Source organism: Panthera onca, chromosome A2, assembly GCF_046562875.1.
Source record: "Panthera onca isolate mPanOnc1 chromosome A2, mPanOnc1 haplotype 2, whole genome shotgun sequence".
Taxonomy (NCBI): Eukaryota; Metazoa; Chordata; class Mammalia; order Carnivora; family Felidae; genus Panthera; species Panthera onca.
The window spans coordinates 65,589,157-65,614,974 of record NC_138340.1 but is presented as its reverse complement, the minus strand read 5'-3'; the positions used below and the strand labels follow the sequence as shown (position 1 = coordinate 65,614,974).

At 53.3% G+C, this 25,818-nt stretch overlaps 1 protein-coding gene across 9 annotated transcripts in view; it reads left to right on the top strand.

The window, feature by feature from the left end:
• GRB10 (growth factor receptor bound protein 10) overlaps nt 1-25,818 on the top strand; it is a 186,854-nt gene that overhangs the window by 160,500 nt on the left and 536 nt on the right. For all 9 annotated transcript variants that reach the window (XM_060632134.3, XM_078442606.2, XM_060632137.3 and 6 more), the window contains 10 exons: nt 6,948-7,063; nt 8,492-8,560; nt 9,455-9,592; nt 10,405-10,515; nt 13,068-13,166; nt 15,315-15,392; nt 16,237-16,353; nt 17,311-17,377; nt 17,596-17,683; nt 23,468-23,561. In XM_060632134.3, coding sequence (XP_060488117.1) covers nt 6,948-7,063; nt 8,492-8,560; nt 9,455-9,592; nt 10,405-10,515; nt 13,068-13,166; nt 15,315-15,392; nt 16,237-16,353; nt 17,311-17,377; nt 17,596-17,683; nt 23,468-23,561 — 977 coding nt within the window. The remainder of the gene's footprint in view (nt 1-6,947; nt 7,064-8,491; nt 8,561-9,454; nt 9,593-10,404; nt 10,516-13,067; nt 13,167-15,314; nt 15,393-16,236; nt 16,354-17,310; nt 17,378-17,595; nt 17,684-23,467; nt 23,562-25,818) is intronic.

Here is a 25,818-nt window from a genome sequence, read left to right as displayed (position 1 = left end):
CACCCCTGCCAGTCCGGCGAGCTGTCTGTCTGCCGTCTCCTGTCCCCCCAGCACCCCTGCCGGTCCGGCGAGTCGTCTGTGTGCCGTCCCTTGTCCCACTGCACCCCTGCCTGTATGGCGAGCCCTCTGTGTGCGGTCTCTGCCCCACTGCACCCCTGCCGGTCTGGTGAGCCGTCTGTGTGCCGTCCCTTGTCCCACTGCACCCCTGCCAGTATGGCGAGCCGTCTGTGTGCGGTCTCTGCCCCACTGCACCCCTGCCGGTCTGGTGAGCCGTCTGTGTGCTGTCCCTTGTCCCACTGCACCCCTGCCGGTCCAGCAAGTCGTCGGTGTGCTGTCCCTTGTCCCACTGCAAGCCGTCTGTGTGCCGTCCCCTGCCACACTGCCGTCCCCTGCCCCACTGAGCCCCTGCCGGTCTGGCGAGCTGTCTGTGTGCTGCCCTTACCAACCACTGCCTATCTGTTTCTCCAGACATTCCACCATCCTCCCTTGCAGCCCTCCCCCACCTGATGCTTTCAGAACCTTACTCTGGGATGGTGGAAGCAGCCGCTCCCAGGGGCTCAGACACAGCAAAACGGGTCTCTCTGTGCTTTAGCTGCACACCTGTGGTCTGGGAAGTGCAGCCAGCGGGGGAGGGGGCCTTGGGGGAGCCTGCCCCCTGCACGCTCCTGGCATTGCTGTGCAGAGAGCAGTTCCTCCAGCTCCCGGGAGTGGGGGGCCGCGGTGGTGACTGCCTACAGGTGGGCACGGGAGACCCAGGGGAATCCAGGGGACTCTGCACATCACAAAGTAGCCGGATCCAAGTTGGAATGTTACAGTGCATTTCTGAGCTGGTTCGCAATGTTTGCACCGAGTGCAGGCACGCTCGCTCACGTGTAGTGTGGAGAGAGCGCGGGAGTATTTCGAAATACATACTCTGTACAGAGCTCACTGAGGTTTTGGGTGTGGTGGACTTCTTGCTCAGATGGTCTGTTGCAGGTAACGAAGCTTTTCGGACTTCCATTTAAACTCTTATTGGATAAAGGGCGGTCCTTGAAAAATCATGGGCACATATGTCAGACCAGAATTTTTGTCTAAATCAGCAACTGTATGCCTTCCGTGTGTTGAAGGAGAGAAAAACAACACAGATCGTCAAGTTCTTCCCGTGGTTCTAAACTTTCTTTCTGGAAGATTAATAAGCCAAATGTACTTGTTTTATTTTTTAAAGTTTATTTTGAGAGAGACAGAGAGAAAAAAAAGAGCGCAAGCAGGGGAGGGGCAGAGAACGTGGGGCAGACAGAATCACAAGCAGGTTCTGCACTGTCAGTGCAGAGCCTGGCGAGGGGCTCAAACCCACAAACCGTGAGATCATGACCTGAGCCGATATCAAGAGTCGGGCGCTTAACCGACTGAGCCACCCAGGCACCTCTAATAAATCAAATTTAACCTTCTAAGTCTGGAATGTTCCTGTAAATGAATAGTGTTCTTTGCAATGACACTATACAATCCAAGCCTAGATGATGCTGAGTAAATTTGAGTTGGCGTTGTTTTACGTCACTGTGTTTTAGCCCCACCAATGTGCATGTCATAAGGATGCTCTCTGATTTCTTTCCCGTTTCTGCCGATCTTCAGTGCACTTTGGACACCAGCTGAAACTTTCTCTGTCATCTCTGGCAGCCTCCTCCCACCAGGTGCCTTCACTGGTAACACACAGCCGGTGACACCGTCATTAGGCTCCAGTGTGAGACATCCATGCAAGGATCCCACAGGGGTCTGATAGGGCCGCCAGAAGCATCTATAGACACACAAGTAACGTGGAAAGTAAACAGTACTTGGAACCCTGCAGTGTGTATGTCCACATGCACACGCGCACACACATGGAATTAACTTTAAAAACACGTCTGTGTAGTCGGACCCAAATGTGAATACTGTTGAAAGCCCATTCCAAAGTCTGAATGCTCGTAATTTGAAAGGATTTGTAGGGGCGCCTGGGTGGCTCAGTCTGTTAAGGGTCCGACTTCGGCTCAGGTCATGGTTTTGTGGTCCGTGAGTTTGAGCCCCCCATCAAGCTCTGTGCTGACAGCTCAGAGCCTGCTTAGGATCCTCTGTCCCCCTTGCTCTCTCTGCCCCTCCCCCACTGGTTCTCTCTCTCTCTCTCTCTCTCAAAAATAAATATTTTTAAAAAATTAAAAAAAAAAAAAAAGCAGCTGGGGCGCCTGGGTGGCTCAGTTGGTTGAGCGTCCTACTTTGTCTCGGGTTATGATTTCATGGTTCGTGAGTTCGAGCCCCGCGTCGGGCTCTGTGGTGACAGCTCGGAGCCTGGAGCCTGTTTCAGATTCCGTGTCTCCCTCTCTCTCTGCTCCTCCCCTGCTCATGCTCTGTCTCTCAAAAATAAATAAATGTTAAAAAAATTTTTTTAAAAAGAAAACGTGGTTTTCTTTTTTTTTCTTATCATGTATTGAGAGAGAGAATGACTGGGGGAAGGGAGAGAGAATCCCAAGCAGGCTCCAGGCCGTCTGCACAGAGCCTGATGCAGGTCTCGAACTCACGAACCGTGAGATCATGACTTGAGCTGAAATCGAGAGTTGGCTGCTTAACCCACTGAGCCTCCCAGGCGCCCCTAGAAAAAGTGGTTTTCTAAATGCCTGTGTGTGGCTGCGGCCCTTGGTGGCCCCTGAGCCAGGGCCAGCCATCCAGTGTTGGCAGGGGCATCATACTCGGGGGTGGGGGTGGGAGTAGCAGGTGCAGTGGCTGCACGCTGGTACCCAGCAGGGATCTGGCTGGATTTCACTGTTCTGAGCCATGCTCATACCACAGCCAGGTCAGTGCCTTTCCTACACCCCGGTGTCTGTTCCTGAAGTCACTTAGGACTCAAGGTAATGATTTGAAAACCTGGGGAGGAGCCCTCACCGTGGGGGGGCAGAGCCCTTCATGATGGGTGATCTCGGGGAAGCCCGTTCTGTGTCTCAGGACTCCCAGCTCCAGCGAGCCCCTCCCTGCATGTGAACTCTTCATGTCTTAGCTTCCCCCCCGCAAGTCCTGCCTGTTGGACGTGTTGTGGCTTCGGTATTATGTGTAGAGCTCTCAGCCTTGCGAACACTGTCCCTGACCAAGGCCACTCAACAGCGGCCAAGTCCAGCTAGAGGGGGCCGGTGCCGGGCAGTTGTTCTGGAAGGCACCGCCAGGCCGTCTGCCCTGAGCTGGTGAGCTGCAGGTGTCCAGATGTCACATGCAAGGGATGCAGGGAGATTTAACAGCCAGCCTGCAGCTGTATTATCGAGTAAACTATTTCTCAGTCATTTTTTTATGTGTTTATTTATTAGAGCAGGGGAGGGGCAGAGAGGGGGGCAGATGGCCGACCTGAAGCGGGCTCCGTGCTGACAGTAGAGAGACCGATGCGGGGCTTGATCTCTCCAACTGTGAGATCACGACCCGAGCTGAAGTCAGATGCTTAACCAACTGAGCCACAAACTATTTTTGAAAGGAAGTTTATAAAACTGGAACTGGGGCATGCAAAACGGCAGCTTGGCGTCCCTGTGGCATTAAGAATGTGACTTCGGGTAAACCGCATCCCTGGGAGGGACTCTCGCACCCAGGCCCTGAGTGACCACAGACATCAGGACAGATACGACCAGGAGAGCCTGGACCTTACACACGCACAGGGAGGAGAAGACCGCTTCTGTGAATTTCAGGGATTTGGGGGTTTCTGTTGTTGCGCGAGTCAGGTGAAAGCCCTCCAGGAAAAAGCACGAGCTCTGTCTTTGCGTTGTTGACAGCTTCATGCTTGTATCTGGCCAGGCAGGAAAGGTGTGGCAGTCACCCTTCGGAGGCATCAGCCGCAACAGGGGCGCTGACATCTGGATGTGGGGACAGGTGTCGAAGGAGAATCCACAGGCATATTCAGCCCTCGGTGCTCAGAAGGGCCTTCGAGGGCCCATCTTTCCCATCTCTGTCTCCTTGTGGTTACATCGCGAAGGTACCACAATGATGTACTTTCCCCACTGAAATCCGTATGTAGAAGGAAAGCGTCTTATGGGGCATATCCAGCATCAGAGGCTGTTTTCTGTGTTATCTCCCTAGTGACTTTGCACCCCCCGAGTCCTGCAGAGCCCCAGGCAACTCTGCTGTCTGGGGTGGGTGGGCTATGCCAGCTGTGGGCACAGAAGCGGGGCAGCGAGGAGGATGGTGACACCAGCCAGGGTGGGAGGCTCAGGCTTCTGCTAAGGAGTCACGTGTCCATGGCACATCTTAAGGCACATCTTACTTCTGTAGTAGGATCTGCCTTTTTGAGTTGCCTGGTCTCTAAATACTTTTCATGTGGAGTAGGGGGGTGGTGTGGATGCTGGATTTAGTGTCAACTATTCGAAAAAGACTTGAATCTCCTCTGAGGAATGTCTGACTCTTCCATTTGCACAAAAAATCCTTTGACGTGGGGACGCCTGGGTGGCTCAGTCGGTTAAGCCTCCGACTTCGGCTCAGGTCATGATCTCTCGCGGTTCATGGGTTTGAGCCCCGTGTCGGGCTCTGTGCTGACAGCTCAGAGCCTGGAGCCTGCTTCCGATTCTGGGTCTCCCTCTCTCTCTGCCCCTCTTCCACTCACCCTCTGTCTCTCTCAAAAATAAACAAACATAAAAAAAAAAAAGCAAAAAATCCTGTGGGGGTGCTCTGTTGAAACTTGGCTTTCCAGTTTTATTTAAGGCCATTATGATTGTATGAAGTTTATAGATGGCAGTGTGATTAATAGAATCCCCCGACGTGGTTTGAAAACACCTGTTTTTAGAATCAAGGTGAAAGTCAGAACTGTAGCAGAGGGGTTTGAACTGATGTTGTTGTGGTGGCTTTTTGACAGCTGGGAACACCGGCATGTGGACATCCAGCGGCGGACGGAGGAGGCCAGATGGCTTTTGGGTCTCTGGGAAGGGGGTCACACGCAGTCTTCCTAGCCCCCGCGGTCCCAGGGCTCTGGGCGCCTGCCCTGCGGGCTGGAGAAGGGAAACCTTTGTTTTCACCTGTGGGTGCCCGAGCTCCGCTGGCGGCACCAGAGTGACCCAGAGAGGCATGTCCCCTTCAGTGCACCCGGGGTCTCTTCTCCCCTCATCCCGGCTGCCCTGGGCCCCACCACCGAGGATGCAGCCCAGTCTGTGTGCAGCTTTCCCGGGATCTTGCCCTGGTGGGATGCGGGGAGGCAGAAAGAGGCTGTCGGGGAGGACAGGAGCCTGTGCGTGTGTGTGTCCACGTGTCTGTGTGTGCACGTGTGCCCCTTAGAGCTGCTGCCTCCCCACTCTCCTCCCGGGCGTCTTCACGACTCTGCAGACAAAATGCTTTTGCTTTGGATCTCGGCATCGGTCTTGTCCTCCCTCAGATAGCCACGGCCCCGCTTTTCTATCTTTCCTTATTTTTTACCTGGTAAAACATTCCGATTCTGTAAACCTGTCTTCAGCCGATTTGGGGTGGTTGTTTCTTTTGTCCCTGTCACTACAGAAATGGTTTTTTCCGCCCAAACTTCAAAACAGAAGTCACTAATTTGTTTGGTACCAGAAAAATCCGTTTTAAGTGGATGCCAATCTGAGCCAATCCCTTTTTTTTTTAAAGTACACATAGTGGTTGTGATTGCACGCTCCAGCCGGGCGTTGTTATGTCATAGTGGAGGCTGAGTGTGCCCCTGTGGGCCCATCTCCGGCAGCTACCACGGGCTCGAACCTGTACACGGACGGGTTCTTCCACATTTGACTCAGAAACGCTCTGACTCCAGACTTCATCCTTCCCGCAAGGGGAGACTTTTCTCAGGACCGTGGGAAAGGAGGAGGGCGCTTTGGAGGACCCGCGTACCCCTTTGGTGTCATTTAGTAGCATCTCGTGCTCTGCCATTGTGGCATCGATCCACGCCTCAAGGCTGCCGTGGATTTGCTCTGTTACATGTCCCATTAGTTTCGTACGGTTGGTTTCCTGTCTTAGGAGACACGTGGGGGCCGGGGTGACCACCATCGGGACAGGACGGTGCCGTGTGCGGTTCTCTGTGCGCCACGTGGAATCAGTGTCCACGAGGGAAGTACCTTTCCAGGTTGATAACGCTGCAACGTCAGGCGGTCTGAAGTGCGTGTGTGTGTGCGCGTGTGCTTATGCACCTGGGTGCACACTGTGTAGGATGTGTTTTCCTCCCCATCCTAATAATATAATCTCGTCTCTGAGATCAGCTCCGGGATGTGGTTCAGTAGCATGGGCTTCAGCCTTCAAGGGAAGTGGGTTCGGACAGACTGTCTGATGGCAGTAGGTCCCCTCCTGCGTGCTCTTACCCGACGTCGTATCTGCCCACCGAGCTCCATGACATCGAAAGCATTGCTATCCTTCTGCTTTGTGCCTCCCCTATCCCACCCTCCTCCGGTCCCTCCTGCCATTCCTGGTCTCTGGGTGTTCTTTCTCCCAGTTATTATAGTCCACGTTCTTTACAAGGGTTGAAATTTCCTAACTTAAGGGCAACGTTGTCACTAGGGTCTTCATTGACTCTCTCAACTCTTGCTGACGCCAATTTGAGAAGAAATAAATAAAAGGACTGACTTGACCCCTCACGCTGTACCTACCTGAGGACCTCTTGTGCACCTGGCAGTGCATTAAAGAGAGATTTAAGTATTTTTTTAAATGTTTGTTTATTTTTGAGAGAGAGGGAGAGCTCGAGTGGGGGAGGGGCAGAGAGTGAGGGAGACAGAGGACCCGAAGCGGGCTCTGTGCTGACAGCAGTGAGCCCGACGCGGGGCTCGAACTCCCACACCGCGAGATCATGACCTGAGCCGAAGTGGGACGCGTAAGTGACTGAGCCCCCCAGGTGCCCCACAGAGAGATCTAAACTTCATTTAGTCCTGGACTTCCTTGCTCACAGTGCGGGAAGGGGAACAGGACGGTAACGAGACTTCGTAATTGGTGGTCAAGCCAGCTCCCAGCTTATGCCTGTTTCGTCTCACGTTTTTCCTCTGCAGAGAGATACCTGGAAGACCACGAGCTGGTGGTCCAGGTGGAGAGCACCCTGGCAAGTGACAGCAAATTTTTATTTAGGAAGAATTACGCAAAATACGAGTTTTTCAAAAATCCTACGGTGAGTGTCTTCTCTTCGGGTCCGGGGTCTGGGACTCGTGAAATCTTGTGGCTGATGCTTGGGATTGGCAGCAGCCGCTGCTACAGGGGTAGCAGATGGGTTTGGGAATCCGAGTGGCTATTTCACGGAGCAATCCACACCCTACACTTCATCTCTGGTGCTCTAGCTACATGCCTGCGTACTGGCTGGAGGGAACCGGCGCCTTCCTCCACGGTAACAGAGGGAAAGGGGGTGAGCCTCCCTGGGTCGGGAGAGACGAGACGCCGCTTTTCAGCTAGAGCAAAAGTTCATGGTTAGATTGGAGCCAATCAGTGAAATACGCAGCATAATAAAAACTCAATGCTCTCCGCAAACAGCAAACACTGCCGTGTGGTTTGTGGAGGAATGCATTTCCAGGCATACTGGGCTGGTCTCCTCCATCTTTCTTTCCTTTTTATTGGGGGCGGGGCAGGGGGCACTAGTCCCGTGAGGTATCAGCACCGGGAGACCCGTGCCTGCCACAGCATGTGCTCCCGTCCCGAGTCACGAGGCCGAGCAGCCGTGACTCGGGCAGAAGACCCACCGTCCGTTTCTGGCTCAGGTGGTTTAGATGCTTTTTTTTGTTTGAAAGTTAGAAATTTGGTAACTGATTCTGCATAATGCACCAGAAGAGACTTTGTCGCGTCGCCGTGTTCCTCTGTGAGTTCCGAGGTCTCTGTCTTATGACGCGCACTGAGTTCCACTGTGTGGTGGCCCTTCGCCACGGTGTGCGCTGTGAGGCAGGAGTCCACGTTGAACATGACGGATACTCCACAATCCCGAACTCACCATTTAAGGAAACAGTCCGACCTTTCAAAGCAGGTGCTTCCATCATGGGATAAGGGAGAAATAAGGACTGTGTTTTGTTTTGTTTTGTTTTATTTTATTTTATTTTATTTTATTTTATTTTATTTTGTTTTTATTATTTTATTCTATTTTATTTTATTTTACTTCATTTTGTTTTTATTTCATTTTAATTTCATTATTCACTTTTATTTTTTTAGTTTTAAATTTTTAAAATTTTTTTATGGTATTTCATTTTTTGGAATGTTTTATTTATTTTTGAGAGAGAGAGAGAGAGAGAGAGACAGCATGAGTGGGGGAGGGGCAGAGAGAGAGACACACAGAATCCGAAGCGGGCTCCAGGCTCCGAGCTGTCGGCACAGAGCCCGACGCGGGGCTCGAACCCACGAACCATGGGATCATGACCTGAGCCGAAGTGGGATACTTAACCAACTGAGCCACCCAGGCGCCCCTTTCTTAATTTTTTTTTTTTTTTAACGAAGGACCATCATTTTAACTACAGACAGACGTCCGCGTGCCCTCAGGAACGTTTGCAGAACTAGCGCACCTGTGAGGAAGCTTCTCCCCACTTTGCCGCTAACCACGACTGTTTTCCTGTTTCCTTAGAATTTCTTCCCAGAACAGATGGTTACTTGGTGCCAGCAGCCCAACGGTGGTCACAACCAGCTGTTGCAGGTACTGGGCAAGGAGAGACTCACCGGAGCGGGTCTGGGTGGAGGTCCCCTCGTGCTGTGGCGGCAGCAGCTCTAAGGACCTTGACGGGGCTGCGCTCGTCACCCCCGCTCGCCGTGGCTCCTGCTGGCGCTCAGAGCAACTAGCGTGAATGTTGCCCTGGGAAGCGTGTGCACCGCCAAGCTCCCTCAAAGCGAAACAAGCGCTCGTAGACAGGATAAGCTCCCTCCGGATTAGAAGCGGTGGGAGCGGGAGGGCAGGAGTGAGAAGCCGCGGCTGGCGGTCTCCTCGAGGCTCCCAGGTCAGGCCACCGCCCTGGGAATCTCTACAGACCTGCTGAGCCCACATCACCGTGGAAAAGGACTGGGCTGCCAGAAAACTCTTTGAAAGCTAGCGTGTTGTTCGTTATACATGCTTTTGTCCCTGTTCACTGCCCCTGTGCCTCCTGAAGTCTATTCCTAGAAAACTTGGCCTTCCCGCAGCCCCTTCCCGGTGCAGGGAGTCCCCGGGGCCCCTGCACCGATGGCCAGTCAGTCCTTCCGGGGAAGTCGGGAAAGCGAATGTTATTGCCGCCGTGCCCCCAAAATGTGTCCATCTACAGCGTATTAGGTGAGAGAATATAGCACTCACAAAGGCAGCCAACGCTCTCCGGGTGGCACCAAGTAGAAAAGAAAGGCCCGCTCGCTCCCATTGTGTTTCAATACTAATTATGTTTCCCGCCACAGCCAGTCAGGCGGGGTTTTTTGGTGTTTGAAAGGGAAGCTGCCCTTTGAGAACGCTTGGTCGGACCAGAAAAGAGCGTTGTGCCGATTGACAGGATGTCGGGATGTCAGGGAGGCCAGTGGGACACATCTGCCCGAATTCTCCTGTGGCAGCGTTGCCTGACTTCTTCCACAGAACTTTCTCAACTGCAGTAGCTGTCCTGAAATTCAGGGGTTTTTGCACGTGAAGGATCTGGGGAAGAAGTCGTGGCGAAAGTTGTACGTGTGTTTGCGGAGATCGGGCCTCTACTGCTCCACTAAAGGAGTGTCAAAGGTGAGTTCGTTGTTGGTTTTTTTGTTTCTTTTAAATGTTTCTTTTGAGAGACAGAGGGAGGGCAAGGGGCAGAGAGAGAGAGAGAGAGAGAGAGAGAGAGAGAATCCCAAGCAGAGCCCGGTGCGGGGCCCAAACTCACAAACCATGAGATCGTGACCTGAGCCGAGATCAAGTGTCAGACACTTGACTGACTGAGCCACCCGGGCGCCCCAAAGGTGAGGTTTAAAGCCACCACCGCCTCCGTCACACCAGGCCAGCAGGGTTCGCAGTGGACACAGCTTCGCTTTAAAATGTGCCCAAGGCCCCTCCAAGCTCGTATTGACTTGTGAAGCGAACTCCGAGCTCTTGGCCCGCTCTTCTCCCTCAGAAACCAGGCGACAACACAGACAGCAACGCCCCTTCGCTGCGCCCCCGGCTGGCCAGCCCTGGCCCCCTCTGTGGCTTGGGAGCAGAGTGTCCTTAGCGGCCTGAGTCCCCGGAAGAGGCTGCCTCAGTTTCCATAGTTTGGAAGTTAGCCTCCAAGGTGGCCATAAGGACAGCCGCCAACCTAATACGTGCTAATACAGGAGGGGGAGGGGCTGATGGGACCCCAAGTTGGGGGGGGGGGGTTGTTTGGCGAGGGCCAGGTGGGTTTGGTCCTAACTTAGCGCTTACTTTACACGATGGTTGCAGTCTGTAGAGCGGCAGAGGGGAAAGAGCCACATTGAGAGTGTGCGCAGCCTGCCCTCTGTTGAGGAGCACGTGAGAACATTTGCTCTTGGCCGTGCCTGAGACGTTCTCCCCTGTGAACCTGACCACCCTTTTTTTCCCAGGAGCCCAGACACCTGCAGCTGCTGGCGGGCTTGGAAGACAGCAGCATATTCTCCCTGATCGCCGGCAGGAAGCAGTACTGCGCCCCCACGGACTATGGCTTCTGCATAAAGGTAGCCCGCCTCTCCCACCACCGCCCCCCGCCCCACACCCCCGCACCCCTGTCCCGTCCCGGGGCTGCCACGCCCTGATGGCATCCCGCTGGAGACTTGGGAACTAGCCAACAAATGCCTTCCTTGGCGGTGGGGGTTTTTGGTTTATTTTCTAACAAACAGAGTTTCCCAGTGAATTTATCCATCCCTCTGTGCTTATGGTGTGTCAATCCTTGGGTAGCTAGCGGCTCAGAGAAAAGCAGGGAATATGATGGATAATGCGAGTCAATGGGCTCAGTGGCTTAGTGACCCGCCGCCCATCACTTGGGTGGCCTCCAGGGTACCGAGTGAGCCAACACTTTCCGTATGAGCTTCCAGTCACCAGGATGGTATGTGTGCCCACAGCCCTGCCCTGCCTCTGTGCACATGTGTGTGAGAGGACACTGTGTATGAGAGGACATGTTCACATATACCTCTCACACACCTCTATGGGAACACACAGAGGTACACACATACGCTCAGATGCACATACACATATGCACACACCTACATGAACACAGATATGCACACACACACGCACCTACATCGATATAGAGATGCACACGTGTGTATATATGTACACATACATATGCACACATACATGCACACTCATACACAATATGCACGCACAAATACACATGCACACCTACATGAATACAGATACATGCACACACGTGTACATAGGCATGCACAAATACATGTGCGTACACACATGCACACCTATCATCGATACAGATGCACACACATGCATATATGTATACACACATATGCACACACAAACACACATGCATACTCATACACAATATACACACACAAATGCATGGGCACACGTGCACACACGTACTATGCACACACATGCACACCTACGTGAATACAGATACATGCACACACAAGTGTACATGTGCACCCACAAACACACATGCACACATATACATATACGTACACCTGTATATTCGCACACAAACACACATGCACACTCATACACATTATGCACACACACGCATACCTATGTGAATACAGATACATGCACACACACGTGTACATGTACAAATACACTTGCACACACATGCATATACATACACCTGCATATGCACACACAAACACACATGCACACTCATACACAATATGCACACACAAATACATGGGCACACACGTGCACACATGTACTATGCACACGCACGCACACCTACGTGAATACAGATACACGCACACACAAGTGTACATGTGCAAACACAAACAGACGTGCACACACATACATATACGTACACCTGTATATGCACACAGAAACACACATGCACATACACAATATGCACACGCACGCACACCTACGTGAATACAGATATATGCACACACGTGTACATGTGCATGCACAAATACACGTACACACACATGCATATACATACACCTGTATATGCACATACAAACACATATGCACACTCATACACAATATGCACATGCAAATACATGGGCACACATATACACATACTGTGCACACACAAGTACACATGCAGGCATGAGCATACGTGTGCACATGCACACACACCCCTGGTGAGGCGGTGGCGATGTTGGTCATCGTCATGGTAGCACTGTTTCCCGCACACTCGCTGTGCACTGGGTGCTGTGCTCAGGGTCCCCCTCCGTCTTACTGCATCTTCCCAGGTGCTCACAGGTAGTACCTGCACCAGCCCCGGTGCTCACGTCCGGTTGCCATGAGTGTGCCTGGAGTCCCCCGGCCGGGCTGACCTCTGAGCCAGATTTCCACGCCGTCCCAAGGAGAGGTCAGGGAGCAGGGGGCGCGTTGCTCCCTAAAATACCAGCTGCGGCTTCACTCGGTGAAGCTTCTTGGGGTCGCAAGTAGTGGGAGTCCTAGGGCCCGAGGTGCGGGGGAGGCACCGGGAGGGCTGCAGCGGGGTGGGGGGGCTATTGGAACTCAGGTGGTCGGTGCCCCTCCCTTCCCCCCGGCTTGCACCTGTAGCAGTTGCCCCCATCGCCAGGTAAGCCCTGCCTCTGCGTGGGTGCACTTGCCGTCCCTGCACGGTGGCAGCTGTGACGGTGACCCCCCGCTGACCCCAGGCCGCTCGTCCACCCCAGTCCCCTTCTCTGGGGTGACACCACCCTCTCTGGGCTGCCCGTGGGGCCACTCAGATATGCCCTCGGGGGCTTCTCCCCTCGCTGGCTGAGCCCTGCAGGGGCACTTCCTCGGCCGCCACCTCGGTGTTCCGGGGAGGCCACCGCACATCTTTTTATCTGGACTCTCCTGTCAAATCCAGCCTTCCCTCCACAGAGCAGGATGTTCCCTTGTCCCTGCGGCCACCGCCTTGTCTTGGGAGATTTGCTGTCCTGTGTCTGTTCTCTGAGACTCCCTGTTGGAGGGTGGCTGAGCCCTCAGCTGCGCGATGGGGGCTAGGCGGAGGCGCCCTCTCTGGTGACACCTCCTGCTGCTGCCCACCGTGTGCATACAGCCCTGCCGTCACACGGGCACGTTCCACACTCACTGCGTCATCGCTCACCGGGTCATCACTTGCCTCCTTCAGCCCAACAAAGTCAGGAGCGAGACGAAGGAGCTGCGGCTGCTGTGTGCCGAGGACGAACAGGGCAGAACTTGCTGGATGACGGCGTGCAGGCTCCTCAAGGTGCGTGGCGAGTCCTCCCGGTGTCTCGGCAGCCCGGCGCACCCGCACGTCTGTCCGGACAGGGTCTCGAAGCTTCTCACAGAGGCTTCACATTCGAGAAGTCGGAGCCAGAGTGCCTGCGTGGCTCAGTCAGCTCAGCGTCTGACTGGTGACTTCGGCTCAGGTCATGATCTCGCGGTCCACAAGTTCGAGCCCCGCGTCGGGCTCTGTGCTGACAGCTCAGAGCCTGGAGCCTGGAGCCTGCTTTGGATTCTGTGTGTCTCTCTCTCTGCCTCTTCCCCGCTCACACTCTGTCTCTTTCTCTCAAAACTAAATAAACGTTAAAAACGTGTTTCTTAAAAAAAATTTTTTTTCTTTAATTATTAAAAAACAATAAGAAAAAAACAAACTAGTTAGACCTAGAAGTCAAAGAGAAGTTGTTCCAGCGAATTATTGGAACCGCGAGCAGTATTGGGGCCTCCTGAAGAGAGAGAACGTACGTTTTCTTTCTTTGGCCTTAATTTCATGATCTTTTTATACTGTTTTGAAAGGGATCCTTAGATCATTGATTTTAAGGCTTAACGTTCTCAACTGTGTTTCAGACTAGAACTCTGCCTCTTAAATTCTAGCTTAGTTGCTGTTTGTCACGTTTGTGTAATTACTGGGTTCAAAACTAATACGTACATACATGTACATGCACACTGCACACACATATCCGTTTAGAGAAACACATATGCACGTGCACACGCGCGTGCGTGTTATTAGCTCAGACAATGTCAGAGTAATTTACGCCTTCTTCATATTGATTCTTTGATCCTTCCGAATTATTATGCTTTATTATCTGCATCAGGACTTCCTGCCTCAAAATCTGACCCATATGACGTTATTCTCGCTACCTCAGTGTTTTCTGCTTAGTGTTCACACGGCTTTTCTCTTCCCCTCGTCTCTGCTGCCTTTCCGGGTCCTTACGCTTAGAGCTTGTCTCTGTTACAAACATAACGTAATTGTCTTTCTCCTCTGATAATCTTCATGTTCTCATTGGAGTGTTTGTTGGGAAGCATAGCATTTCGATTATTAATATTTGTGCTTAAATTCACCACTGACTATTTTCACTTCGTCCTGCCAGCCTGTCTTCTCCATTTAAAAAAAAATTTGGTTGGGGGGGGGGCCAGAGGAGACTCCTCAATTATTTTTATTTTTTTATTTTTTTATTTTTTTAATTTTTTAAAGTTTATTTTGAGAGAGAAAGGTAGTGCGAGTAGGGGAGGGGCAGAGAGAGAGGGAGGGAGAGAGAATCCCAGTCGGGTTCTGCACTGTTAGCGCAGAGCCTGATGCGCAGCTCGATCTCACGCACTGCGAGGTCATGACCAGAGCCAAAATCGAGAGTCGGAGGCTTAACCGACTGAGCCACCCAGGCGCCCCTATCCGGCACTTTTATTCTGGAACCAAGGACACACTGTAGGGTTGGAGCTGGGAACGCGTCACCCACCCTGCAGGAGACAGAAGGGAAGTGCAGCCCTCTTGGAAGCCTTGTCCTCACCTGCTCCTTTTCCTTGTCTGTGTGGTGGGAGCGGGGAACTGGAGCGTAGGCTGGGCGGCCGCAAGCGTGGGGGACCCTGCTTCTCGCCAGGGCACAGGCAGCGTGACCCAGCGAGCCGGTCGGGCAGTGAGCCTGGTGCTTGGGAAGAACGCCGTTGGGAACAGGTTGTGTGCCTTCGAATCCAGATTCCTTACTTTACCAGGATCCTGAGCAACTTGCCTCCCTTCCCTGTTCACATCTGTTGTCAGACGGGGACAGAGGACACATTCCCTAAAAAGAAGAGTCTCGAACGAGACAGCAGCATAAAGCCTTTGGGACCGTACTTGGCCCATAGCAGCATTCAGTAGGGTTCATTGTTCTCAGTTGATTACATCGTCACTGCGTGCTTATCCCTTGCCCAACAACATGAGCAAGCCAGTCAGCCACTGGCGTCTGGGGGGTGGGGGGCGGGTGGTGGGGACAGTCACGCAGGACCCAGGCAGTGTGCTGCATTGCACATGTGTCCGTCGGCTCACAGAGGCGGCTGGGGCACCGCTCAGTACTGCCCTTTGCCACCATGGGTTTGCCACGTTCCGGGGCTTGTGGGGCTCACGCGGCCCCTGTGACCGACTCTGGCCTTTCCTCCGCAGTACGGGATGCTCCTGTACCAGAACTACAGGATCCCGCCACAGAGGAAGCCCCTGCTCCCCTCCTTCTCAACGCCAGTGGTGAGTCTCCGGAAGGCATCACAGTGCTTTGTACCCAGATGGTTTCAGGCGAGGTTGCCTGGAAAAGCTCCAGAACGAGCTCGTGCATCTCAGGGAAGCTGGTCTACACCACCCATTCCCTTGCCCGGGAGGCGGATCTTGTCTTCTCAGCAGCGTGACTGCTGGGGACCGACCCCCCGCCCCTCCACCATCCTGCATGCCCCTGAAGCCTATTCAGGGAGGTGACTCTGTTCAAGTGGTCAGAGACTGTCACCGGCAATGTCCGGCTCTCACCCCTGTTCAGCCGTGGCGCCCGTGGGTGCTGTAGACCATTACGTGAGAACCTTCCCTGGTGGGAACCTAGAGATCATTGTGAACGTCCTTGTTCCCGGGACATACTCCGCTTCCCAAAGTGCAGGAACGACTTGGTCCTCTCCAAACCTAATCTTAAAGCTCCTTCAGGTCCGTGCCTGGGAGACGTCGTAGGTCACAGGGGGGTCCGCGCCTCGCCCTGAATCAGGACTTGGTGTCTGGTGAGGGCTGAGCTCCCCACGGCATTCCCACCCCTTGATGTGTCCTGGCCCGGGCAGGTCACCTGTGAGGGACCCCACAGTCCAAGCCCTTCGGCACCCGCAGCCTCACCAGCGGCATTAGAGGCCACAAGGGGACTGGAGCGTTTCTCCTTCTCCTCAAGAGAAACCAAAGCCGTCCTTAGCTCCAGAGTGCGCCCCACTTCCGAACCCTGGAGTGGGGAGGTGGGACATTGCCATCACCCTTTCCTGGCCACCTTTAGGACAGTGTTGCGTTCCCATGTGCGGCTGAGGCCTCCTTCCCTACGTCGTAGGAACTTGCCCTTTCCTTCCAGCGCAGCGTCTCTGAGAACTCCCTCGTGGCCATGGATTTTTCCGGGCAAACAGGAAGAGTGATCGAGAACCCGGCCGAAGCCCAGAGTGCAGCCCTGGAGGAAGGCCACGCCTGGAGGGTAAGGGCAGGCCCCCTCATGCGTGGCACCCCCCGCTGGTCTCCCCAAAGAGTGATCCTCTCTGGGGGTGTCGTCAGGGGAGGGGAGGGCGGCGTCTGAGGCTCAGATGGGGGGAAGCAGTTGGCGCGTGGGGTCTCCTCCGCGTCCCCAGCGCCCATGCGCCCCACTGGCTCCCCGAGGAGGCGCAGGACAGGAGCAGAGCCCTGTGACCTCTTGGGTCCCGCTCGGAGCTGCTCTTGCTGGTGGGCGGTCTGTGGCCATGTGTGGGCAGCACGGAGCCCACCCTGATGAGGCCGACAGACGTTGCACATCGTGGCTCGGCAACTAACCAGCTTCGTGGGCCCGGACGGTCTCCTCCCTTGAAGGCTCACGTTCTGACTTCCAGAAATCAGAACATCACCCTGACTGCAGACTTTCTAAGATTTACACACAACATGTGAACCACGAACCCACCGCTCTGGCTCAGAAAGTTCCGTGAACCTGAGCTTCAGAGCGTGTGGAGAACTCTCTGGAGCCCGTGTTTCCAGGCCTGCCTGAGTTCAGTGGCTCAGGCTTTTTTTTCCCAAAACTTACCAGGAATTTCACTGCGTGTGCCTTCCGAATCCCCCGGGATGCGTCTGTTTTTAAAACCGTGGTCAGGGGTTGCTTGGGTGTCTCTGTCGGTTGAGCGACTTCGGCTCAGGTCATGATCTCACAGTTTGTGGGTTCAAGCCCTGTGTCGGGCTGTGCTGGCAGCCCAGAGCCCGCTTCAGATCCTCTGCCCCTCCCACACTCCCACTCTCTCCCTCAAAAATGAATAAAAGACATTAAAAACAAAACAACGGTGGTCAGACATGGAGGGTGGCAGGTGGCTGTTGCTCCGTGGTCATCCTTCCCCGCCCCAGGTATGTGTCCTCGGTGGCTGGCGGGCTGCATCCGTCCACTGTCCTAGTGCTAACACGGGCATTTCTTCTGCAGAAACGGAGTACACGGATGAATATCCTCAGCAGCCAAAGCCCCCTCCAGCCGTCCACCCTGAGTACGGGTAAGCACAGCATGCCGGCCTGGGACTTTTCCTCGTAAAGCTCCCATTCCCCCACCTCCACCCCCCAAGCTTCTCCAAGCCTCCAGGCCCCGCAGGCACCACGAGTGGTGCAGCCGTGGGCATCAGGCCCCCCGCCGATCACGAGTGCGCTGTGCCTTCACGGGAGCCATTCTGTGGACGGGCCAGGACCCTCCCCTCCTCTGTCTTCCCTCCCACAGTGATTCATCGGACACAGCACTGGTTTCATGGCCACATCTCCAGGGAGGAGTCACACAGGATCATTAAGCAGCAGGGGCTGGTGGACGGGTAAGGAGGCGCCGTCCGGGAGCGGGCATCTGCTGAGGTTTCGTTGTGCGAGCACGTATTTCTCAGAGATCTGGGTGGTGGGCAGTCCTTACAGCCTCCTGTGAAAGAGGAGGTGTGGCTCAGGGTCAGTGTGTGTCGGGCCGGGCACAGCCAGTGAGTGTGGCAGAGGGAGGATCGCAGCCCATCCTGTCCACCCATCCATTACCAAGTTCTGCCTCTTGGCGGAAATACAGACAGAGAACACGGCCAGTTACTATTTTTGGGGGGGGCGGGGGGTAGGTATTTTGAGAGAAAGCATGTGAGCAGGGGAAGGGCAGAGAGAGAGGAGAGAGGGAATCCCAAGCAGTACCTACGCCATCAGCACAAAAGCCCGGTGTCGGGACTCTATCTCGCGGAACCATGAGATCGTGACGTGAGTTGAAACCAAGAGTCAGACGCTCGACTGCCTGAGCCACCCAGGCATCCCACAAGCCAGTTATTTTTCACTAATAAAGCAGTGGCAGTGGAAGAAAAATAGTTTTGCCCACCCCTTTCAGTGTGTGCATTTTATCAGCCAGATTGTGCCGAGAACAAACAGCTACAGACTTTGGTGGCTTCGAGCTCACGGCGGGAGTCGGTGGAGCCTGTCCTCACGTGGGCCAGCCGGCGGGGGGCGGGTGTTGCTACTGGATGGGGAGATGGGCACGTGTGCCAACGGGTTATCCTGGGGTCACTCACACTGGAGCCGTCACGGGTCCCGGGAGTACGAGAGGTCAAACCCCAGTGCACAAGTACTTTTAAGGGCTAATATCCCATCGGCCGCGGCACCCCCCCCTCCCCCCCCCCGCCCCAGTCTTGCTCAGCATGGCTCTGGTTTCCCTGCCTTTCTTTTTTTACAAGTTTAATTATGGGAATTTTAAAAAGTTACCCAAGGGAGAAGAGTATAGTGAGCCCCCACTTAATCCTTGCTGGTTTTATCAGTTCGCTAATTTCAGTTTGTCTGTTTCCCTTCCCACCATTGTTGGTTTCTCCTCCACTTCTCCTCCCTGGGTCCTCCTAGAATATTTTAAAATTAAAATCCCAGACATTCCACATTTTTACCAGTAAACGTAGTTAGTGTGTCTCTAAAAAATAAAGACCTCTGTTTTTTGACACAGCCACAAAATCATTGTTACCCTTAATGCAATAAACAAGAATTCCTTAATATCATCTAAAATCCAATCTGTGTTCAAACTTCCCTAATTGTTGCCAAAAAAAAAAAAAAAAAATCCTCTACATTGAGCTGGTTCAAATCGGGACCAACAAATTGCCTTTGGTTGCTAGATCTTTCGGGTCTCCTCAGATACCACCGTCTCCCTCTGCTTTTCTACTGTGGCTCTTTCTTGCGTGTCTGTGTGTGGGAGGAGCGGGTGGGTTGCTAGCCGTGCACTTGTGGTTCCTCGAATACCCTCTTCTGTCTCCCTTGTTCCCTGTCACGCGGTAGATGGAGCAGCACGTGAATGCACGTGTGTGTACATGTATGTATCTATATGCCCTTGTGTGGTAGTGTGTGTGTGTGTGTGTGTTTATACCTGTGTGTGTGAATGCACATGTGTATGTGCATATATGTGTGTGTGTGTCTATATGCCCTTGTATGGCCGTGTGTATGTGGGTACCTGTGTCTGTGAATGCACATGTGTGTGTACCTATATGTTTGTGTGCGTCTATATGCCCTTGTGTGGTCATGTGTGTGTGTGTACCTATGTGTGAATGCATGTGTGTGCGTGTTTGTGTGTGCCTATATGCCCTGGTGCGGTCGTGTGTGTGTGTGTGTGTGTGTGTGTGTACCTGTGTGTGTGAATGCACGTGTGTGTGCATGTGTATGTATGTGTCTATATGCACGTGTGTTCCTGTGCACCCAGATACACAAAATGTGTACGTGTGTATATGTGTGTGCACGTGCCTGTGTCCGCGTATGTATGCGTGGGCAGGTGTATGCACGCACTCTCACGCCCCACCAACTCGCAGACTCCTGCAGAGGGTGAGCTCCCTGCCCCCTTCCCCTGTGCCCGCAGCCCACCCCACAACCTGGAGAAGGATCTTTCCAGGGGCAAATCTACCTGTGTCTTCCCCTCTGCTAAAATACCCCTGGTGGCTCATGTCATTTCCTGCAGCATCTCTGGCTCTGTCCCCGACCCTCCCCACCCCTACCCCTCCGCAGCCCCCCGTCTCCACCTCCCTCTGTCTGTACCCCACTCCTCCACTGGCAGAAGGAAACTTCTTTGTCCAGATTTGAGTTCTTTGTAGCTTTCCCTTCCCCCAGGGCAGAGAGAGGGGTCCCGTCCCGGGGCTCACGCAGCACTGTTCAGAGCCCTAGCAGTGCTCGCCAGCCACGGAGGAATATCTGTATACACCTCCTCAGATTTGACCAGTGCCCCTGTCAATCCTGGAAGCCAAGGTTCGTCCGTGGCTTCTGCTAGCTGTGTGACCCTGGGGAACCTGCTGACTTCTCTGTGTCCCACTTTCCACATCATGAAATGAGGACAGGGCGCCCGGGTGGCTCAGTCGGTTGAGCGTCCGCCTCTTGGTGTCAGCTCAGGTCATGAGCCCAGGGTCGTGGGATTGAGCCCTGCGTCACAGTGTGGGGCCTGCTGGGGCTTCTCTCTCTCCCTCTTCCCCTCCCCTGCTCACATTCTCTCCTCCTCTTTCTCAAAGAAAAAAAAGAAATAAATGAGGACGTTGACAGGGTCACCATTGGGGCTGAATGAGTCCATGTGTGCAGTGACTGTGACCGTGCTGTGACCCAGATCACGGTCAGGCCCTGGCATAGCCTGCTAGCTCCTGGGTCTCCACAAGCGCACTGGTGAGCACATCTTAAGGGCCTCCCCGCTGTACCTCGTCCTCACCACGTTCCTCTCTGTGCTGCGTTCAAGACTTCCTGACCCGGCCGCGTGTCGTGACACATAGTCTTCCCCGCGGCCTGTCTTTACGCAGGGTCTGGGGTTTGCTGGTGGCGATCGCTGTCCCCTCGGGCTCCCACGGGCCGTGCGCTGTCGTGCACGGGTCCATTTTCCCGGCGGCCAGTCTCCTTGTCGGGGCTGTGGGACGGGCGTCACGGAGCTGATCCGTGGCAGGTCTGGGAATCTTGCGGACTCCCAAGCCACGCGCTTTTCAGCCCACAGGCTCTGAGTTAGTAATCACTGCCGGCAGGTGGCTGTTGGGCATGACCTATAAAACCCAAGCCTTTGGGGTCGCCTCAGGATTTCCCCGGGTCGAGCCCAAACACAGGCAGTGGGACAGTGCCCATTCCCCTGGCTACTCTGGGGCCACAAAGTGACAGGGAGCTAACTAAGGTGACAGAGACACTGAGCTTTCCCTGTCAGACAGCCTGGAGCCCTAGAAGCTCCTGGGCTTTTCCCGGAAGGATGGATTCTTTGGAACGAAATCACCCTGAAGGCAGATCTTTGACGCAAAGAACCGGGTGTGCGGTTCTGCGCAGGGGAGGGGGTAGGCCCCCTGGCCCCCTCGAGGTGCTGTGTGACGCCCACACCCCACGTGGGTCCTGCGATTCTTAGCACTGTCCCCCCCTGCCCACCCCTCGAGTCGTGGGACGCAGCTCTGGCTGGCGTCTCCCAGACGGTGTTCTGAAGAACATGCCTTCTGGAAATTCTAGAACACAGGGGTATGTGGTCCTCGTAAGGCTGGAAAACTGAGCTGGAGCCCCCAGGCGCTCACAGTGAATGTTCCCATTTTAAAGGCTCTGAGAAGACCCATAGTAAAATAAAACATTTACTTGCTTTTTTAAAAAAATACTAATTTTTGAGAGAGGGAAAACACAACCAGGAGAGGGGCAGAGAGAGAGAGAGAGAGAGAGAGAGAATCCCAAGCAAGCTCTGCACTGTGAACACAGAGCCCGACGCAGGGCTGGATCCCACGACCATGGGATCATGACCTTGAGCCGAAATTAAGAGTCAGACACTTAACCGACTAAGCCCCCCAGGCGCCCCTTCTTGGCCTCTTTGATACAGGACTTTCCAGTCTAGTTAGCTGCTTTCCATCTTAACATTTCAGGCTGATGATGGCTTCACTGGTGACTCAGAGTTTGGTTTTAATACCTTTGAAAAGCAGGCTTAGGTCCGTGTCACTTGGATGCTGGCGTTGGGACATTTTTCTCTTCCTTTCTCAGGTGCGTTAACGGTCTTTGCAGCCACTGCCCGGTGTGCTCATGTGAAAGCAAAGACCAGTCCTTCTTTGTGCTTTTCTGATTTGTATGTGGTTTTTTTTTTTTATCTTGAAATAAATTCCAAATCGTGGAAAAGTTGCCAGAGGAACGTAATGAATTCCTGTACGCATTTTCTCAGATTCCCCAGCCGTCTACACGGTGGCCTGTTTGGTTTATCATAGTCTCTCTCCTCCCCTCCCTCCTCCTTTTTTTGTCTGAACCATTTGGGAGTAAGTTACAGCATGATGTCCCTTGTCTCCTACTTATCCCAGTAGGAAATTTCTAAGAACAAGGACTTGTCTTATTACATAACCAGAGTACCGTTTGAAAAACCAGGAACTAGGGGCGCCTGGGTGGCTCAGTCGGTTAAGCGTCTGACTTCGGCTCAGGTCATGATCTCTCAGTTCGTGAGTTCTAGCCCCGCGTCGGGCTCTGCGCTGACCGCTCGGAGCCTGGAGCCTGCTTCCAATTCTGTGTCTCCCTCTCTCTCTCTCTCTCTCTCCCTCTCTCCGTCCCCTGCTCATGCTCTGTCTCTCTCTAAAAAATAAACATCTTTTTAAAAATTAAAAAAAATTAGGAAGTAAACATCCGTGTGGTTCTGGTATCCAATATGCACACTTACTCCAACTTTTCCTAGTGGTTCTGATTACATCCTTTGTGGGAAAAGAAGAAAACCCTTAATTCTAAATATTCCCTACACGGTGTGTCTCTTTAGCCTTTCTGTCCTTTGTCGACACTTGGTCTGGGAAGAAGCCAGGAACTGCAGAGTGCCCCTTGGCTTGAACGTGTCTGGTCGCTCGGGGTTCAGCTGGTCACCACTTTGCAGGAAGGGACATCGAGTCACTGGTGGTGCACAGTCAGGAGGATTGTCTCATTCCCGGTGCAGGTGCCTCGAATGCTTGGTGGTGACGGTATTGACCGGGTTTCTCTGACGGACGGTCACTGTGTTTCCCTTTGTAATAAATACGTATTAGGGGGATGATGGTTTGAGACTGAAAAGACTGTTTTTCACCAATTTTCATCTGCTGATGTTCACGCCCATTAACAATCGTCTTGATCGGTGGTAACCTGCTAGACGGTTTCTAGCCCATCGTTCCCGACCTAGTTAGCTTCCTTTCTGCTCTCAGGAAGCGCTTTCTCCTCTCCGCTGTTAATTTCGTCGTCTGTTTATTTGTAATATCTGTATATACTCACGGATTCCTGTTTTATCCTCTGGGTTATAACCTGTCACTTCTGATACTTAACCTCTGATGCTGCCTCCTGGATCATGACCCTTTGAACGTATTACTTTCCGGCACAAAATGTTCCAGCTACATCATATTCTTTCCCTGCCGTGGCCCTAGAGTCCACTGCATCTCCAAGGAGCTCTGGGTCCTTTCAGTGCAGGGTGATATTCAGAAACCAGGCTGGATGCGAGGTCCCTGCAGCCACCGCAGGCCACCCGGATACTAAGGCATCGTGGCTGCAAGCCTGTCTTAGCAGCAGGAGCAGGGAAATGTGTGAGTGTGTGTATATGTGTATGCACAGGTGCACACATATACCTACGCGTCTAAAAAGTCTGCATTTTAAAAGTTTACCATCAGCTGATCTTTTTCCATTCCCAGGCTTTTTCTCCTCCGAGACAGCCAGAGCAATCCAAAGGCTTTTGTGCTCACGCTGTGTCATCATCAGAAAATTAAAAATTTCCAGATCCTTCCTGTAAGTATCGGTCACATCACACCAAGCCTTGTTTTTGTTCGTTTTCTGGGTCCATGCTTCCTGAATTTTCAAATTCCAAACGAACCAAACTACAGATCATTAGGCATCAGACAGGCCCAAGCTCACAAGAGGGATACTTGCAAGAGTCTCTGGAGAGGGCTGTTGTCTGACATTGGGGACGGCATTTCCGCAGAAATAATATTTAAAATGGTGGCGTTGCACTGAGGCCCACCCGCGTTGTAGCTGACTCGGCACCAATGGGGAAGAGCGAGGTCAGGTGGCGGGTAGACGTATGACAGAGCCTTGAGCCGGGGAGCCTGGCGCCGGGGCACGTATGGCACAAGATAGGGTTTTCACGGTAGGTTTGACTCTCCGCCACTCGAATCTGAGGATTGGTCTGATTTATGCTAGTGTGTACCTGGTGACCCAAGAAAGTTGTACAAACACTGACCCGTGGTCACATGGCCCCCAACGAGAAGTTGCATTGCACTTTCACTCGGTCCTTGGATCAGAAAACAGGAGCACCTCAGTGGCTCAGCTGGTTAAGCATCCGACTTTGGCTCAGGTCACGATTTATGGTTGGTGAGTTCGAGCCCTGCGTCGGGCTCTGTGCTGACAGTTCAGAGCCTGGAGCCTGCTTCAGATTCTGTGTCTCCCTTTCTGCTCCTCCCCGCTCACTCTCCGTCTCTCTCTCTCTCTCTCAAAAATAAATAAACGTTAAAAAGAAACAAAAAAAGAGTCTACCTTTGAACAGCTGTGAAAACATCATTACCAAATACGTCAGTCAGCACCATTTTTTTAAAGAAAATTTTTGTTAGATTTTTCAAGCGTAAGTTCTGTCTCTCTTTGGTGTTCCAAAGTTCAGATTCTAGTTCATGACTGAGCGCTTCTGTGGGAGATGGCTGTCTGCACCTCCATGAAGCCACCATTCAGTTGGGGATACTATATGCAAAACTGACATTAGGTGTTTTGCATAATTAAGTGATAGATTCTGCAGGTGGTAGTAACGTTCCTGAAATGTTTCCTGTGGGGCCCAAACCCAGGAAATATTCTGCCGAAAGAGGGGGATGACATCTTTTCCTGTCAGGGATTCATAGTCTGGCGGCCACGGAAAGTTCCAGAAGGCTCGACATAACCGAATGCATCTGTTTCACATTGTTGAGCCTGGTGTTTCCGAAGCTTGCCTGAGCCTAGGATTTTGGCATCCCAGGAGTCACACAGAGGCAGGAAACGTGGGCTGGAGAAGGTCTGGGCTGTCTGGGTAGCTTTTGTGGATCTGAGCAAGCCACCAGCCGGGCACGTCCTGTGGTGCCCTCGCCTCTGGCTGTGTTTCGATGCCTTCATTCTACAAATAAGGACAAGGAGAGCCCGAGGGCTGCCAGCGGCTCGCCCTGGACCCCAGTGGGAGGAAGGGACCGGGTCTGGCTCTGAGTCCATAAAGCATTCTGTGCAAACCTGGGAATCGTCAGCCAAGGAGAAGTGCTTCGTCCATGGTTCGTTCTGTTTACCACTGCCTCCTGTCGTGGACACAGACGTTCTCGTTCTCTTTGCCTGAGATCGAAAATCGAGTGAAAACGTATCTTACGGGTAGGCAGAGTGGGTAATGCCGTTCGCCCAAAGAACCCCAAATTCTAGAAGTTATCAGGGTAGCTTGAGACTTAGAGCAACAAGACTGCAGCCCCTGTGCTTGAAAACGGGGTGTGTTGTGCATCCAGCAGTATTTTGGAGTCAAGAAGAGGTTCTGGGTTTACCACTGAGACATTTCAAGCCAGTTTGCTCCATGAGGATGACAGCGCTTGCAGCCTTTTTTTAAAAAAATGTTTATTTATTGAGAGAGAGAGAGAGAGAGAGAGAGAGAGAGAGAGAGAGAGAGAGAGAGAATCCCGAGCGGGGTCTGCACGGTTAGCACAGAGCCCGACTGGGGGCTCGAACTCCCCAACTGAGAGATCATGACCTGAGCTGAAATCAAGAGCGGGAGCCTAACCCACCGAGCCCCCCCCCCCCCCAGGCGCCCCAGAGCTCTGCAGTCCTTGAATGTCACCTTCGCAGAGTTCAACCTGGCGTCAGGAAAGTCGTTCGCTGTGGGAGGGACCGCGGAGTGCCCCCCACCCCCCACCTTGATAAAAAATAGCCACCAAACACGCGGGGGGCTGGGGAGGCGCTTTCCGCAGCTGCTCTTACCAGCGACGCCTTGCGGTGACCCCACACTCGCGCCGCCGCGTTCCCCGAGGGGCGGCCGCTAACGTGGTGAGTGTTC